The sequence below is a fragment of the Tamandua tetradactyla genome, chromosome 2 (assembly GCF_023851605.1).
Source record: "Tamandua tetradactyla isolate mTamTet1 chromosome 2, mTamTet1.pri, whole genome shotgun sequence".
In the NCBI taxonomy this organism is placed as follows: Eukaryota; Metazoa; Chordata; class Mammalia; order Pilosa; family Myrmecophagidae; genus Tamandua; species Tamandua tetradactyla.
Genome location: NC_135328.1, coordinates 194,646,065 through 194,662,459, shown reverse-complemented (window position 1 = coordinate 194,662,459; position 16,395 = coordinate 194,646,065). Strand labels below are relative to the sequence as shown.

Genomic DNA, 16,395 nt, shown 5'->3' with positions numbered 1-16,395 from the left:
AAATTCCTTAATACCCACCCCCTCCTTTTGTCATCATACCAGGCTGACATTGAGAGCTGCTATAAGCTGGTCACAACTCCTTCCCCGTGGTAGGCAGAGTGATGGACCTCAAAGGTGACCAAGTCCTAATCACTAGAATCTGTGTTATGAGGTAAAAGGGATTTTGCAGATGTAATTTAGTTAAGGACCTTGAGATGTGGAGAGTGTCCTGGATTAGCTGCATGGGGCCAATATAATCACACCAGTGTTTCAAAGAAGAGAACCATTCCTGGCTGCGGTTAGAGATGTGGGAATGGAAGAAAAGCCTGAGATGTGAGGTTGCTGGCTTTGAAGATGGAGGAAGGAGACCACTAGCCAAGGGATATGGGAGCTCTCTAGAAGCTGGAAAAGGGTAAGGAGACAGATTCTCCCCTAGAGTCTTACTGACATCAAGTTTAGCCATATGATAAATTTGTACTATTTTAAGTCACCTAGAGTTGTGTTTGTTACGGCAGCAACGGGAAACGAATACAATCCCCATAGAAACCCACTCCAACCAAGTAATCTCCTGCTATTTTTTTTCCCTAGTTGAAAAAAATTTTTTTAAACTGTGGTAGCATATATACAACATATTTTCTCTTACTGGAGATCAATGAAAAGGAGGGGTAAGGGGTATGGTATGTATAATTTTTTTTTCTGTTTTCATTTTATTTCTTTTTCTGTTGTCTTTTTCTTTCTTTTTCTGAACTGATGCAAATAGTCTAAGAAATGATTATGATGATGAATATGCAACTATGTGATGATGTAAATTACTGATTATACATGTAGAACGGAATGATCATATGTTAAGAATGTTTGTGTTTCTTATAATATTTTTTAAAAAAATTTAAAAATTAATAAAAAAATTGTGGTAACATATATACAACCTATTTTCTCTTGCTTTTCTTACCACAAATACCTTGTGCTTTCCTACCTCTATACCTCTCCTCATGTTGTTGACCCTGCCCAGGATATTCAGATCCTCTTTCTCTTCCAAGATCCTTGCTTTTTCGCTGTACGCTGTGTCTGCAGCATCGCCTGCCTGGAGTCAGCATTTACCCTGCTGTCTGCCCATCTTGTGGGCTCCCCAGAAAACCATGAGCTGCATGAGGGCAGTGTCTGTGGCTTATTTTCCTCTGGATCCAGATGCATGTGTTCTTCAAGGCCAGTAGCCCACGGGGTTCTCATAACAGACCTGGGACATCTTTATGTAAGAACAGCTGGTTCTTACCCTAGCTGCATTCGGACCACTTGGGGATCTTGACAAACATCCCAATTCCAAGTTGCCAGGAGGTGGAAGAACAGGAGGCAGCTCTATAGGTAATATTAGGGGATGATTTCCAAGTCTCAGGGTTAAGTGAAAAAAGGCAAGGGGGTAGAACAGCAAGTAGAATATGTTGCCATTTGCGTGAAAAAGAAAAAAAGAGTATTTGCATAACTTTTAGAAGAGTTGACTGTCTTTAGAAAGATATTAAATTTAGGTAAGAGTATATAACCCCCTAGGTACCTTCTGAATTCTGTATTATATAAAGTGCTTGTTCACAAAAATAGGTAAAATCATTTAAAATGCTGATTCCTGGGATGCACTTGTGAGAAAAGATCCAGTGTGTCCTGGGTGGGATGCAGGAATCCATATCTCAAGCACTTTCTGCCAACTCATTCAATGCCAGGAAGCTGAATTATCAGGAAGAGGGTAGAATCAAGATGCAAAAGATATTTGGAATCAGTAACTTAAAATGCACTTAACCAGAGAAATAAATTGCAAGCTCTCCAAAGGACTGTGCCACTAGATTTAGGAACCCACTAATTTAGTCCAACCTGCGTCTTTTGGATGAGGAATGAGTGACTTGCCCAAAGCCATACAGCTAATCAGACATAGGCCAGTGGCCCAGGAGTTTGATGATGATGATGACATTGATCCCCAGCCTTGCCCACCCTGCTGACTCATGGGGAAAGACAAGGAGATAGAGAAGAAAACACCATCTTTAATCAATCACCTGCACAGAAACCAGGGGAGCACTCCCCACCTTGCAAGGTTCCAGTGAGAAGACAACCTGGCCTCTTTGCAAAAACTGTCTTATAAAAACAAAAGGCTTCAAAGCACTAGTGGCTAAACCCGTTGAGTAGAAAGGAGGTGGGGGTGTGAGGATGGGAAAAGATGAAAGCTGGCTGGGGGTGGAGAGGGGCTGAAGGGAGGAACTGACCCAGTCTGAAGGGAACTGTCCCCCTCTTGGGTTGGCTGGACAGATTTCTGGGACCTCAGTGCCTCTGGTGGCCAAAGGAACTCATGGAGCTAGCTCCCTGGCAAAGCACTGCAGATGGGCAGGTGGATGTGGGGGTGCCATCCTAGGCCCAGGACATTTGGCCTTAGAAAGTGGAGAATGCTAGATCTGAGGTTGGAGAACAAGGAGTAGAGTGGTCCCTGTACTTGGGCTCAGGTGAGCAAACCATCTGTACCACCTGGGCTTCCCTCCATCTCAAATTCTCCTTCATAATCCAGGGCCACTTCTACTTCAGACAGGGATGAAGAGGCCTGATCCGCCTGCCTGGGGACAGTGCAGAGAACACAGGATCCTCAGTGGTAGATGTGGAGAGAAGTGGGGAGAACAAGTTCACATTTGCTGGCCCTCCCAAGCTCTCCTCATTACCCCTACCCCCATCATGCCCCTTCAGAGCACCTCAGATTTTTGGAGACTGCCTCTGAATGCTGGAGTGGTAGCAGATGCTGGTGATCTGTACACGTTGGTGATGGGGCAATGCTGACTTGCCCTCTTTCATTCCAGAACCACCAGTCTTCCAACTGGTGAGGTAAATAGACCCTTGAAGGGCTGGTGGAGTTGCTGAAGGGCTCGGGGATCATGGGTATAGCAGACCCAACCTCAGGGACCCGGAAGGAGGTGGAATGGTTGAGCTGAGGCACCCCTTTATTGGAGAAGAGAGTGAGAGTTTGCCAAGGGTGGGTGGACAGAGGATGAGCCTAGGAAGGCTCCCCTGTGAGTCAGGCAGAATTCAGGGCTCTGGGCTTATCTGTTTGGTTCCCAATAAGAAAACATGTATATTGCTTTAAGAGAGACGCTGGCAAGGATGGTGGCAGGGGTGGGGGGAATGGGGGGGGGGAGTGGGGTGAGCATGTGCCAGAGAGCACATGGTTTCTCAAGGCCCAAGCTGGAAGGGGGCTTGGAAATGGAACTCAGAGACCAGCCCCTGGTTTTTGGAGTCTGACACTACAGAAAGTGCACTGTGATTCAAGGCCTGGCCCTATCAGAAGCCTAGCTGTGTGGCCTCAAGCAAATCACCCCACATCTTTGGGCCTCAGTTTCCACAGCTGCAAAGTGGGCATTTTAATCTTAGCCTAGCCCAGGGCATTAATCAAATGGGAAGGCTAAAAAGAACTCCACCTGCTAAGGAATTAGTAACTGGAGGTGGGGAGGCTGCAGCCCACGGAGGGCAAGGGCTCTGCCAGATTTCAGTCAGTGCTGGAACTGCGATCAGAACCCACGACTCCTACTCCCAATTGGCGGTATCTTTCCCCAGAGCTGGTATATGTGTGTGGGATGAGTTGTGGTGAGTCTGTCCCTTCAGCTGTTTGTCTTTGTACAGGGGACAGAGTGCTGGATGAAGAGCAAGACCGAGAGGCTGGAGGGGAAGGAAGGGAGGCCCCAGAGCACGCCAAGGCTGAGATAAAAAAAATACAAACCCCCGAGAACCACCCCGCTCCCGCCCCACCCCGCCCCGCTCCTTAAGTCCGGCTACGAAGGGCCAAGTCCGAAGGGCCAAGTCCGAGGCTGCAAACTCAGGTGGAGCCGGCGCAGGCTGCAGTTGGTCCGCAAGCCGCCAGGGGGCGCGCTTGTCTATCTAGGCCCGACCTGGCCTCTGTGGCTGTCAGTCCTGCCGCCAAGGGTGGGACGCCGGGGTGGGCGCGGGGCAGAAGCTACCCCGATCTGGCGGAAACAAAGGTAGGTTAGGGAAGTGGGCCCCAAAGAATGCAGATGGAGACACACGGCTGCCCTGCATCCCCTTCCCCTTCTTTCCCACAACAGTTAACGTCCCGGCCCCCAACCCCACCCGGTTCGGCGCCAGGACTCACGTGTACAGAGGCTGCAGTTGTAAATGCGACGTCTTCTGGGGCGCCTGGTAACCGTAGGAGTCAAAACCACCGATGAAGTCAACTGCGGGGGTCGGGGAGGGACAGATTAGGAGTGTGCAGGTCGGGGACGAGTTAAAGGGGCTGGGTCCTGAAAGGGAAGAATTTGAGGGGCAGGAAGCAGAGCCCGAAAAGCCGGGGAAGGGGCTGGGGAGGGGAGAGGGGCTAAGGGGCGGGGCTCTGCCGGATAAGGAAGGATGGGCATATAAGGGTTCGGACGCGGGGAGACTGCCCAAGATTGTTTCAACACCCTGAAAAGGTACAGCCGGAGGGGCAAAGCGGTCACAAAAGGTAGAAGGCTTTAGGGAGCGGGGCTGACGACACTTAAGAGGCAGGACTCCCAGGGGGGTGGGTGAAGGGAAATGAAATCTTAAGATTCATCCTGCTGCCAGGGAGAGGTGGGCTTGTGGGGCCCCTCCGAGGTGCAGGGCCTAAGTAGGGTCGTTAGAGGGTTGGTGCTAGGGCCATGGACAGGGCTGGCTAGGCAGACTCCCCCACCCCTCCCAGAGGGCCCCCCTCCCCGCCGTCTCGTGTGGGCCTCTGTCCAGGGTGCTGAAGGGGCGGAGTGGTGCGTGGCCAGGCTTCCCCAATTCCCCAAGGGCCCCTTACTCACAGCTGTCCTCCTCCTCCAAGAACACTTTGCTCACGTAGCAGGCAAAGACGAAGCCGAACAGCTGGAGGAGGGAGTGGTACATCAGAGAGGGAAGGAGAGGGAAGCCCCTCCTCACCCCTGCTTGCCCCAGCTTGGAGGTTAGGAGAAAGGCAAACTCGTAACAACCACAAATTAAATGACTGTGCCTTAAAGTCAAACACATCTAGTTCCATTCTGTGTTCTGGGAGGGAGACTTTGGACAAGTCATTACTTTACATCTTTTGAGTCTCTGTTTCCCCAAGTGGATATGGACAACATCGTACTAGGTGTCTGTATGCAAAGTGCCTGGAAGAGAGCTGGCCCTTCTAGAAATAAGACCTATTGCTATTTTGGAGCCATTTCTGTATCATTAGGCACTTTGCCAGCTACTCTCTTATTTTATTCTTACAACACTCCTCTCTGTAAATAAGGAAGTAAGCTTGGCTAGGGCAAGTGGCTTGTCGAGAGTCACGCAGCAGATACACTGGAGATTCAAGCCCAGCCAGACTGACTTATAGTCTGATATCTCATACTTTTCATTAAACTGGCTTACTTCCCTCATTGCAGCAGGGGCAGGGGTGAAGGGAGGTGGTACAAGATATGGAACAGGCAGAGGACAGGCAGGCTGGAAGACCTAGGTCCATCCCCTCCTAGCAGGGCTAGATAAAGGGGCTGGAATGGAGATTTTCACCTCTGGGAGCGTGTGTAAGATGGGGGTGAGGGGACAGGAAGACTCACTGCCAGGAAGATCTGCAGGGCACTGCTGAGTGCCTCGATGTAAGGATAGTCAAGCAGGCAGCCAGTGACGGAGATGACATGGTGGTCCTCCAGGGCCAGGCGGGAGTTCAAGACAGGTGTCACCAGGCAGCCTGGCCCGTTCTCCATCCACCAGGAGCGGTGGAGGGACGTGTTGAAGGTCATGATGAAATCCCGGTCCTGGGGGCAGAGGGGCCTGGGATACTGAATCGGAGGAGAGGGAGAGACTCCCCAGGCTTCAGGGGACCTCATATAAGGCCTATTTCACACCTGGACTGTAGTAGCAGCCTTCGCTCCAGGCTTGATTTGTGAAGGTAATGGAGGGAGTCTGCAACTGCAAGTCCATATTTGGCCAATAGGTGGCGCTTGAAGCCCGTGTAGGCCTCACTCTTCCATCAAGGAGCTGGAAGGGGCTGGTGCTGACCCACAGGAGCCTGGGAATTTCAGAGCTGTAAGGGACATTAACAGTGACCAGGTCCAACTTCCCACTGACTGATGAGCTCCTCAATACAGGCCCCTTCTCAGCCTATTTGGCCTCTCTACTGTTCCCCCTGTGTGTGATTCTGGGCAAACCTCTCTTTGGTCCTTGGTATTCTCATCTGTTAAAGGGAGAATGGTCTGGGCTAGATCAGAAGTTCTTAAACAGGGGTAGGCATACATGTATGCATTGATCCATTCATTCATTCAGGCGGCCAACAAACATTCCCTGCATGCTAATCAGGTGTCAAGCACTTAGATGCATGATCTCGTTTCATCCCCTTAGCAACCACATGAAGTTGAGGTTGCAATTATCTCCACTTAATGGATGAGGAAACAGAAGCTCGGAGAGGTTCAGCCACTTGCCCAGGGTCACACAGCTAAGAAATCCTGAAGCCAGGATTTGAATCTAGCAGGGTGGAACTACAAAGCCAGTGGTCTTATTCACAAAATTTTGCCTTATCTGTAAATGGAATTTGAGCCCCTTTGGGCTTGCTCTTCTCCAAGCTAAATGCACCCACGTTCTTTGATAGTTCTGCAGATAGCATTGTTCCCTCAATTTTTCCTGAACAAACTCTAACTAGTCTCTTTCCCTTTTGAAAAGTAATGATCAAAACTGGACCCAACTCTCTGTAGTCTAAGCACAACAAAGTGCCACGGCACCTCCCTTGCTCTGAACACTCTATTTCTATTAATGGGACCTTAATACCCTTTTCTGGGCCACCATATTCTGTTGGTTTCTACTGAACTTGTGAGCAATTGGGACCCTCAGCCCACCTTCTTTCTCACTGGTTGCTCTTTGGACTTATCTTCACCATCATTTGTTTCTGAGAAGTGTGGAGGAAGCCAGAACAAAATGTGGGGAGCCCAGATTATTTGGGTTTGTAGAGGGAGGTATCTCCAAGACATAATGCCCTAGAACCACGTTATACCAAGAACCCTCGGGATAGTGTCCTATGGCACTCCTAGGCCTGAGGCTTACCTGGGACAGCTGTCCAACTTCCAGGTAGAAGCAGATGATAAACGCATTCCAGCCAACCCAGAGCACCAACCAGGCTGCATACTGGGGAAAGCAGAGGAGGAATCAAGGTGAGGTCTGGGAGCATGACAGTGGGGTGTGTCAATGCAGACTGAGCTTAAAGACTGAGAAGACCTTTGTAGGGGGACACTGTGGTTTACAAATCACTTTTACGTCCATTCAGTCCTACAACAGTGCTGCAAGGCAGGCACCATCCTCTCTTTAGAGATCACTAATTTTAAAGCCCAGAGAGATTAAGTTTTCAAGATCACACAGTTAAGAAGAGGGAGAGCTGGCACTTAAACCCCAGTCCTCTGATTGCTAATTCTATCCACTCTTCAGAGAACAAATCCACTAGACCAGAAGTCTCTGGAATGTATTGGAATCGCGTGGGGAGTTTGTTAAAGACATAGGTTCTTGGGTCCCACCTGCATACCTACTGATCATGAATCACCAGTGATGGAGCTTGGGAGCTTTTTAAACAATCCCTAGGGGATTGGGATCTTGGATGACAGTTTTATAAACATGTTCCAGGTAGTAAGCCACTAGAGGGCAAGGACCTTGCTAGCCCTATTCACCAGGGCAATGACAGTACCCAGCACACAGCAGGTGCTCAATGGGGGAATCAGTCACCAACTAAAGGAAGTGCCTTATAGGAAGGTTAAACCCCAGCCTTTAATTAGAAGTGGGATGTCAGAAGGTCTGAGGCAGAGGATTGGAATTTTTCAGCGGGTGGGAGGGTGAGGCCCCAAGGATGGAAAGGGAGCACAGACTGGGTCCTGGGAGCTCTCACTTTGTCACTCCTCTCCCTTCCCTTCTTGCTCTGTAAACCACACCCAAGTGACCGTTGGCTGCAGCTCCAGCAATCCCTCCATCTGGTTGGAGGGAGAGGGCGGGGCTGGGGGCGGGTGTGGGAGCAGCACTGTGAGGATAGTGCCAGGACCACTTGGCCTCTCATTTCTCCAGCATCCCAGATGTGGCCACTTCTGGGGGAGAACAGCACCCCTTCCTCGGCAAAAAGCTAGAGAGGCTGAGGTTAAAGTAGGTCTGGGAGCTGGCTGTTTCCAGCTAAGTCTGCAATTCCAGTGGCTGCCACTTGACAGTGGTAGACAGTGGTGCTTATAGTGGGGCTTAGGACTTTTCTGAGAACCGGAGAGTGAATTCTCCGATCTTAGGTGAGGGGTTTTGGAAGCCCTGCTTACTGGTCGCTAGGGGCTGAGCCGTGGGAAACAGAAAGAAATCCTAGAATGAGTTCAAGTGGGCTGGGTGGCAGCATGGAATGTATGCTGTCACGACTGTAGGTGCTAAGCATTTATGTAGTAAATCCACCGAAAAGCCTTTTACCTCAAGAGAGACATGTGGGTGGGTCACTAGTAAATAGCAGGAGACATGGGGGAATCTGGCTGAAAACAGGCAATGACTGAGACCACCAGGGAGCAGGGATCCTACGAGGAAGAAGGAGGAGGAATTCCTGGGCCTGGAGTGCAGGTGGGTGCTGACCTCAAAGCCATACCAGCCACTCTGGAACATATCTTCAATGAACATCAGTCAGCAGGGACCCCGAAGGAGTGAGATCATGGCAACCAACAGACAGGATGCTTCAGAGACACTAAAGAAGATGAGGTCTGTCCATCCCTCAACCTTCCCCGGGCTCACTGAGGCAGCATGGTGACGTGGCAGGAGCCTCCACTTCGGATCTGAGGCTCTGATCCTGGCTCTGCCACTTATTAGCTGTGTGACCTTAGGAAGCTTTGTAACCATTCTGAGCCTCAGTTTCCTCATCTGGAAAATGGAGATGGCAACATACAGCTCATAGGGCTGTCATAAAGATGAAATAAAGCATGTGAGACCCTGGGCAGCGTGCCTGACACATGGCAGGCACTCACTAAATGATACCACTTGTTCATATCTGGACTGTTTCCCTAGGAAGTTCTTTAGGAGAAATACTAACCTTGTGTCCGCTGGACAGAGAAGGACTGGGGTTTGGGCATCCATTCCGCCAGCCGGGCTGGAGCCGAGACAGAGCAGGGGTCTGGGTGCGCGGATGGGGGTGCGGCTCTGGCTAAAGGAGCAGGGAAGCATGGGCAGGGCAGAGAGAGAGAAGCTGGGGGACAGGGATGATCCAGCGAGGGGCTGGGGGGAGCCTTACCAGGATGAGGTACCGGGAGCGGTACTGCACCGTGCCAAAGATGCCCAGGATGACGGCCATGATGTGTAGGAAGTTGGCCAGGATGGGAGCCCACTGGTAGCCCAGGAAGTCAAAGATCTGCCGCTCCAGTGCAGCCACCTGTCGGGAGAGAGCAGGCTGAGGCCACAGTCGTGCCTAAAAAGACAGGGACGCTTCTCTGACCCCGTGGAGTGGAAGACACCGGTTACCATGGTGATGAGCACTGTGGTCCGACTGTGCACAAGTCTTAAGGCCATCCCAGCCCCACAGTACCAACAGGATGATGGGAGATGGGGGCAGGTCTGGGGGGAGGAGTGGGGATGGGCCCTGATTATCGCGTTGGGGTGGGATGAGGGGAGGTGGGAGCCAGGGTTCAGAACATTTTCCTCTCTACCAAGGAGGCCCTCCTTTACTACCAGCTCAAGCTCCCGCACCTTCCCCAGCTCTGTGGGACTAAGACCAAGACACTGTCTCCAGGGTTCAGGGAAGGGCTGAACCATGGCCCTCGAGGACCCAGGGAAGTCCCCACGCCCAAGTCTCCTGTTCCAAGGACCCCTATCTGGAGGTTTCTCTGGCCACAAATCCCTTCCAGGACCCATGGGCCATAGAGAAAGGGATTTCCTTCACTCCCCTTCCCCAAGGGAGCTGGCCTCGAATTCTTCCTTTCCCTGTCTTTGTAGTGTCTCCCATACCACCTCTGTACTTGGCTATGTGACTTGAGTTGCAATGGGACTTCAGCAAACACGATGCACGTGAAGGCTTGGATAACGCGTGTGCACTGGAGCTTGCCCACTTCACTTGTAACCCACAGACCTCCTTGTGAAGGAGCCGAGAGGCAAAGGGGAGGAGAACTGAGGCATCCCAGCTGGCAGCCCGTCAACCATCAACCGTTTACCATCTGAGTGAGATCATCCTGGATCATCTGGCTCCTAACCAACATGGCAGCTGACCACAGACACAGGAGACCCCAGACCAGAGGACTCTCCCAGCTGACTCACAGAATCCTGCGCTAAATTAAATGGTTGTTGTTTTAAACTCCTAAATTTTGGAGTGATTCGTTATGCTACAAAAGATAACAGATACAGGGATCAACCAACACCCTCTTCCCAGCAGCCCCTGGGTCTGATCTTTCAGCTGATGCACTTATAAACAAAGGTGCCGAGGAAACCTATTGTTTGACTGTTCCCTTCTTTGGGTGATGGAATCCATCCCTTTGTTTAGAGAAGTACCTCCCACACACGCTGTCCTTGTGGTTTGGGTGGGGCTGACCCCACTTCTTGTTTCTGGGGTGGGTGCAAGACTCAGGACTAGCCAAATAACCACGGATACAGTGATGGTTCAGATATGGGCACTCGCCCTGTGCCCTGGCCCTGAGAGCTGTCCTGGATATTTCCTAAGTAGTTTGGAAAGAGTTGCCATCTGCCAGCATATCTAAATGGGTGTCAGCTTGGAGCTGCTGGTGTCTGACTCTGCCACCTTGAGGGTACAGCCTGTCTGAGAGGGAAGCTACAACTGAGAGCAAGAAGAGAATGAGAGAATAAGAATGAATAAGTAAGGGAAAAATCTTAATGACATCATAGGTCATGAATCTAGCCATGCTTAAAGCTATTTCCCTCTCCTTGTACTTCTGATTTCTATTACTTGCAACCAAGAGATCTGTCTAAAATAGAAGGAGAAAGAAGAGGGTCTTGCTGAAGAGGGAGAGGGAAGATTCTGATATAGTGAGTAAATTCCAGAAGCCTCTTTCCTGACAGAGAGGCAGGAGGAGAGGGAGTTGATATTGTCACACAGATGGCAAAGCTTGGGCAGACATCAAAGAAGCTGCAGGCTTGGGCAAGGGAGTTGTTAAGGGAGCCTGGTGGTGCCAGGCCTAACTCTGGCACCGTCCCACCTGGCACTAACCTGCTTCTTGCTAGTGGCTCCCCTCCCAGGCTATGCAGATTGTAAAGAGCTTTCCAAGTTCATCTCTCACTGGATACTCCTTGGCAGAAAGGCAGGGCTGGGATCATTATCTTGTTTTGAAGAGAACGTGAAGCTCAGAGAGGGGAAGTGAATTGTCCAAAGTCACACAGCAGGTTGGTGGCAAAGCCAGCAGCTGTTCTGTTTTTCTCTACCACCTGTCTCATCTTGGCACAGACATACTATACTTTCCAAGCAGCACTGGTCGGTTCTGGTGGAGATCTTGAGTTGACTCCTGGATGTCCTTGGGAGGCCACCTTCCCCCCTGGGTGTTTGGTTCCTCTTCCGTTCATAGAGGGCACTGGACTAGGTGAATTCTAAGGGCCCTTCCAGGTCTGACTTCAGTGGTCTGCTGACCCAGGGGGAGAAACTGCCTAGGCTTGCCCAGGGCTAACTGCCACAGCCTCTGCAGCTCCTACTCCTGAAAGCTCCTCTCCAACTTCTATGCTTCACTCCTTCTCCTGACTCCGTCAGGCCGTAAAGCCACAGGAGTACCGGTGGTTTGGTGTCCAGCTTGATGCCCTTGGCTCGGCTGGCACTTGCTCCTAGGGAAGGAAGTCCCCATCAGAGGATGGACAGAGAAGGAGGCTGTGACAGAGATGCCCAGACTCTGGGGAGCTCGGGAGACACCCTGCCAAGGCACATCCACCTGATCCATGATATTACCACCCCACCACCACCCTGGCCTCCGCTCTAAACTCCTGTGTTCCCCATGACCTCAATGATAGAGTGAGCAGCCTGGGGTAGTTTTAAAAAGAAAATGAAGCTCTGGAGTCACTTAAAGGAGTTCAAATTCCAGCTTGCTATGTGACTTGGGGCAGGTCACTTTCCTTCTCTGAGCTTATTTCTGCAACTATAAATAGGGAAGAAAATCCCTCCCCTGAAAAGTTGTTGTGAGGACATGGTGATATCACATATGTTGTAGACAATTAGACTTCATTAATGGTCGCTAATTAATAGAAGACAAAGTCTAAGCTTCTTGGTCTGGCATTGAAAGCTGGGTAAGATCTGGGTCAATCCTTTATTCCCCATCAGCTCCTGCCCCAAGCGACTGAAACAACACTTGAAGTCTCACTTTCCCTTTCTCAAGTCCTCTTTGGTCTTTAAAGTACAGCTTGCTTTTCCCCCTTTCTAGGAAGACCTTCCTGAATGCTCTGTCCCAAAGGGATGTCTCCTTCCACTGAACATAGAACACTGGCTCTTCTGGTCTCTCTCAGGGTATATCGAGCAGCCATCCATCCTCCCTCCAACCTCCCATCCAGCAATCATTTACCCATTCATCTCCACCCCATCCTCTTAGCCATTCATCAACATTCATTCATCCAATAAATATATCGTCTATTTATTTGTAGAATGTTTAGTCTGTGTGAGGCCCTGTGCTGGGCATCAGGGTACAGAAGTGAGTGAGTCGTGATCCCTGCCCTTTGGGAACTTAGATTCTGTAAGAAGAGATGGATGGGAAACTGGACAGTTACAAACCCATGTTTGTAGCAATTCTACAACCCAGGCCAGAATGATGGCATCTCTCCCTCCAGTGGTGACTGCAGAGATAGATTTAATTGCATCTTTTCTTAAAACTGAAATTCAGCAACCTAAAAGAACAAAAGAAATTCAGCATCTTATAAATATTCTGAATTTTAAAGTTATTGCTATTTTCAGTTAGAAAAGCAAGTCAAACATCCCAGGACTTCCACTTGTGCAGCAGTGATATGCAGGTAATTAACAATGAAAAGAACAAAATAGGAGAAATGTCTTCCCCATCTGGTTGGCCCAGTGCAGAAATGTTGTTCTGAGAGCTGTGCTGATTGTGAATCATAACTGGCTTTGGTGTGTCTTTGTTGTGTTGCTGGGAGGAATGGTGTAGCGGCAACAGCAACCTATTATTCCTCTGCAAAAATTTCATATGCATTGAGAAAAGAGCCAACTTAGGAGATAATTTTACCTGGGTACAGCCTGCAAGCCAGGTTAAGCTAGCTTCTTGACCCTTTATCCTAAATGGGCCAGAATGGAAGTCCTGTGGGTAACTGCTGCAGCTTCCTGTCTGACTTTGCAGCGTCCAGCCTCCCCCTGGTAGAGAAGGGGTGCTTCTTCCAAAATACAAATCTCACTGGGTCATTCTAATGGCTATGATCAGCAACTACTATGCAGTTCAATTCAGTTCTGACTCTGACTCAGCAGAGTTAGGCAGGCTCCCCGGGGTTCAGGCTCACCCTCTACCAAACTGCCCTTCACTCTCCAGTTGCAAGTTCGGAGGCCCAGGCTGCCTGCATTTCTGACCCACTGGCTACAAATCTGGAGGTCCCCATCACCCTCCTAGGTTCGATAATTCACTAGAACACCTCCTAGAACTCGCTAAAAGCACTATGCTTAATATTATAGTCATATTAAAGTAAAAGGATAAAATAAGCAGAAGCCATTAAAAGAGTAATGAAAGTAAGAATTAACAAATAATTAGGATGACCGAATCATTATATTGATGCCTTTTTCTTAGAACAGCCAAAAGAAATACTTGAAATTACTGAAACCCACTGACTTGTAACCCAGAGGCCTTGATCTTTGATAACGATCGTATAACTATATAAACTTTATCTCGTCATTGTAAAAATCCCCAAGGGTTACAAGAATTAGTCTTAAGACTTCAAAGACAACCCCCTAATGTTTATTAATGAAGGAACTTGAGTCAGCCCAGAACTAACTGCTGACTACAGTGTTTATACTATTGTATAACTGTATAACAGTTACTGTAGTGGTTACTTTACTGAGCTCTACTCCTTTACAATTTTGAATATTGCAATTGTTTATTATTATTGTAATGGCAACAACTCTACCTTTGCGTTTTTGTATCCATTAAAACCCTAAACTCCTTCGATTTGGGGAGATGGATTTCAGGCCCATAGGTCATCTGTCCTTGCTTCATATGGCAATAAACCCTCTCTGGCTTTGAAATCTTGGTGTTATAGATTGGCTGTTGTGCACACTGGACAGAGAACCCCATTTGATCGGTATCAATAGGGCAAGGTCTGGGAGGGGGTCTCAAAATGCAAATTCCCCTGTCCTCTTCGCCTACAGCCCCCATCCCAAAACAGCATGTGTTTTATCAACCATGGGGTGTCCGGAGTTTCTATGGGGTTCCATCGCCTAGGCATGACTGGTGGACTCAATGCCCAGGGGGTGGGCTCCAGTGGCAGCCCCTTCCCCTCCCAGAGGGCAGGAGGTTGGACGGCCCTGACCTGGCTCAAAGTCCAGACCCCCTTATCACATGGTTGGTCTTTCTGGTGTTGCCAGCCACCACCCTAAGGCTACAGGGTGGTTGGGGCTCACCAAGGACAGACAAAGATACTTTTATCAGGGGAAGTTCCAAAGATTTAGAGGTTATTTCCCTAGGAGCCATGACCAAGGCCAGACTTCTATATGGAAGCCAAATTTATCACTTTACATTCACTCTGTCATGAACACATCCTAGAGAGTTTGGGAAAGGCCCCAACCTCGGGCCTGTCAACACTCTAGACACAAAGAGCGAGTCTCTTGACTGTTAACCCCAGGAACCACCTCCTCAGAGGGACAGATGACAACAAGTCATCCAAGCCTCGCAGGCCTGTCTTTTAACTGTCAACACCCATAGTTCTGCATATCTGCCCATCAATCCTCTACTCTGGATCTCCACAGCCCTTAGCACTGCTTTCCCCAGGCCAGCTATCCCCCCATCCCCTGCAATGCCCCTCAAACCAGCAAATACCCCTATATCCATAGCCCCTTCCCTGAGGGTCCCTTCACCCCTTACATCTTGCAGGGATGCTGCTTTCCCTGCAGTCCTCTCAACTGAATCTGCTACTTTTCCTCCATCCCATATTCCTCGGGCCCTCTGGGATCTGCTGCTTGCAGAACTGTATAACCCTGTGCCCCTGAGGCTCAGTCCTGTGGTCCTGCCACCTTCTTCCATGGCTGGCCTTGTCATCTGCTGGCCTCAGGTCATGCTTCTTTGCAAATGAGTTTGGCTTCTGCATCATTTTGGTTGACTCTGACATCCGGGGGCCACCGCATCCAGCACTTTGACCTTACAGTCTGTCAAATGCCTTCTCTCCCCTGACCTTCCCCTCAACATTTCCTAACCAAGGCTACCCCTTGAACTGTGTCATCATCACCGGTAACAACCCTGCCTCCAGAGTCACCCACTGGACAGGCCCCTCTCTGACCACTCTAGCTTGTGCCCTTTCATGGTGACTGGTCTGGTCATCAGGTCTCCCATTCCCCGGGCCCTCTTCTCTCCCATTCTGAAGCTCTCTCCTCTCGCTGTAACCCAGTTCACCTGGTGGGATTCCACAATCCCTTATTGCAAAATCAGCTTTTCCCATAGTCCAGTCTCCCTCCCTCGCTCCTCTGCTTTTCTTTCACATCTGCTGGGAAATACCCACAGCTAGGTAAACCAAATTGCTTCTTGTCTTAGTGCCTGCAAAGCAGCCAAGCTCTGCTGGAGTGAGTCAGTACATGGGGCAGGCTGGGCCCACTGCAGTTACAGACCTGGACTTCAACAGGGTCCCTGATATTGTCCCACAATCTGATGGTGTCTCTCTGGTGAACTCACTTCCCCAGATAACTTTCACATCTTCCCACTGCCCTCGACCTTCCTGAAAGCCCCTGCACTCTTAGTCCCAACAATGACCTCTCGCCCTCCTGCGCACTCTTCTCAAGGTGCTATCCCTCCTCCCACCTAAGACAATCCCTCTGCTTGCACCCTGGAGCCCATCTCCTGTCTTCTCAGCCACCACCATCTGCATCCTTCTCTTGGGGCAACACAACTGTTCCTTGTCCCTGGTATCCTCCCCACCGGCTCCTAAAAATCACTCTCAGGCCTCTCCCCTCATTCGCCTCCAGCGAATGCCTTCTCCCTCTTAACACTCTTGCAACAAATATTGTTTAAAAGCCTTCCGTGCCCGCCCTTCCACTCACTCCACTGCCCACTCCAATGACAGGCCACTGGAAGGGTTTTACTGAGATGAATTATAGTTCTCATCATCCTCATCTCTCCTCACCTCAAGTGCCCACTCTCCTGACAGCGACATCCTTTTCTCTGGTTTCTGCGCTATGGCCCTGCCCCAGGAGCAGGGCAGTCTAGGGGTCAGGGGCAGAGAGCAGGCGAGAGTCCATGCCTAGGTTAGAATCCTGGTGGTACGGGTGATCACACACCTCTGGGCAAATCACTTTACTTCTCTGTGCCTCAGTTTTTT

General features: G+C 49.9%; 1 protein-coding gene across 1 annotated transcript in view; it reads right to left on the bottom strand.

Moving 5' to 3' along the window:
- Window positions 1–2,001: 2,001 nt before the first annotated feature.
- Window positions 2,002–16,395, bottom strand: part of NKAIN1 (sodium/potassium transporting ATPase interacting 1) — a 43,831-nt gene continuing 29,437 nt past the window's right edge. The window contains exons 2-7 of the mRNA XM_077137344.1: window positions 9,194–9,331; window positions 7,009–7,089; window positions 5,532–5,729; window positions 4,776–4,836; window positions 4,106–4,187; window positions 2,002–3,959 (exon numbers count right to left, since the gene is read on the bottom strand). Coding sequence (XP_076993459.1) covers window positions 3,950–3,959; window positions 4,106–4,187; window positions 4,776–4,836; window positions 5,532–5,729; window positions 7,009–7,089; window positions 9,194–9,331 — 570 coding nt within the window. The 3' untranslated portion in view covers window positions 2,002–3,949. The remainder of the gene's footprint in view (window positions 3,960–4,105; window positions 4,188–4,775; window positions 4,837–5,531; window positions 5,730–7,008; window positions 7,090–9,193; window positions 9,332–16,395) is intronic.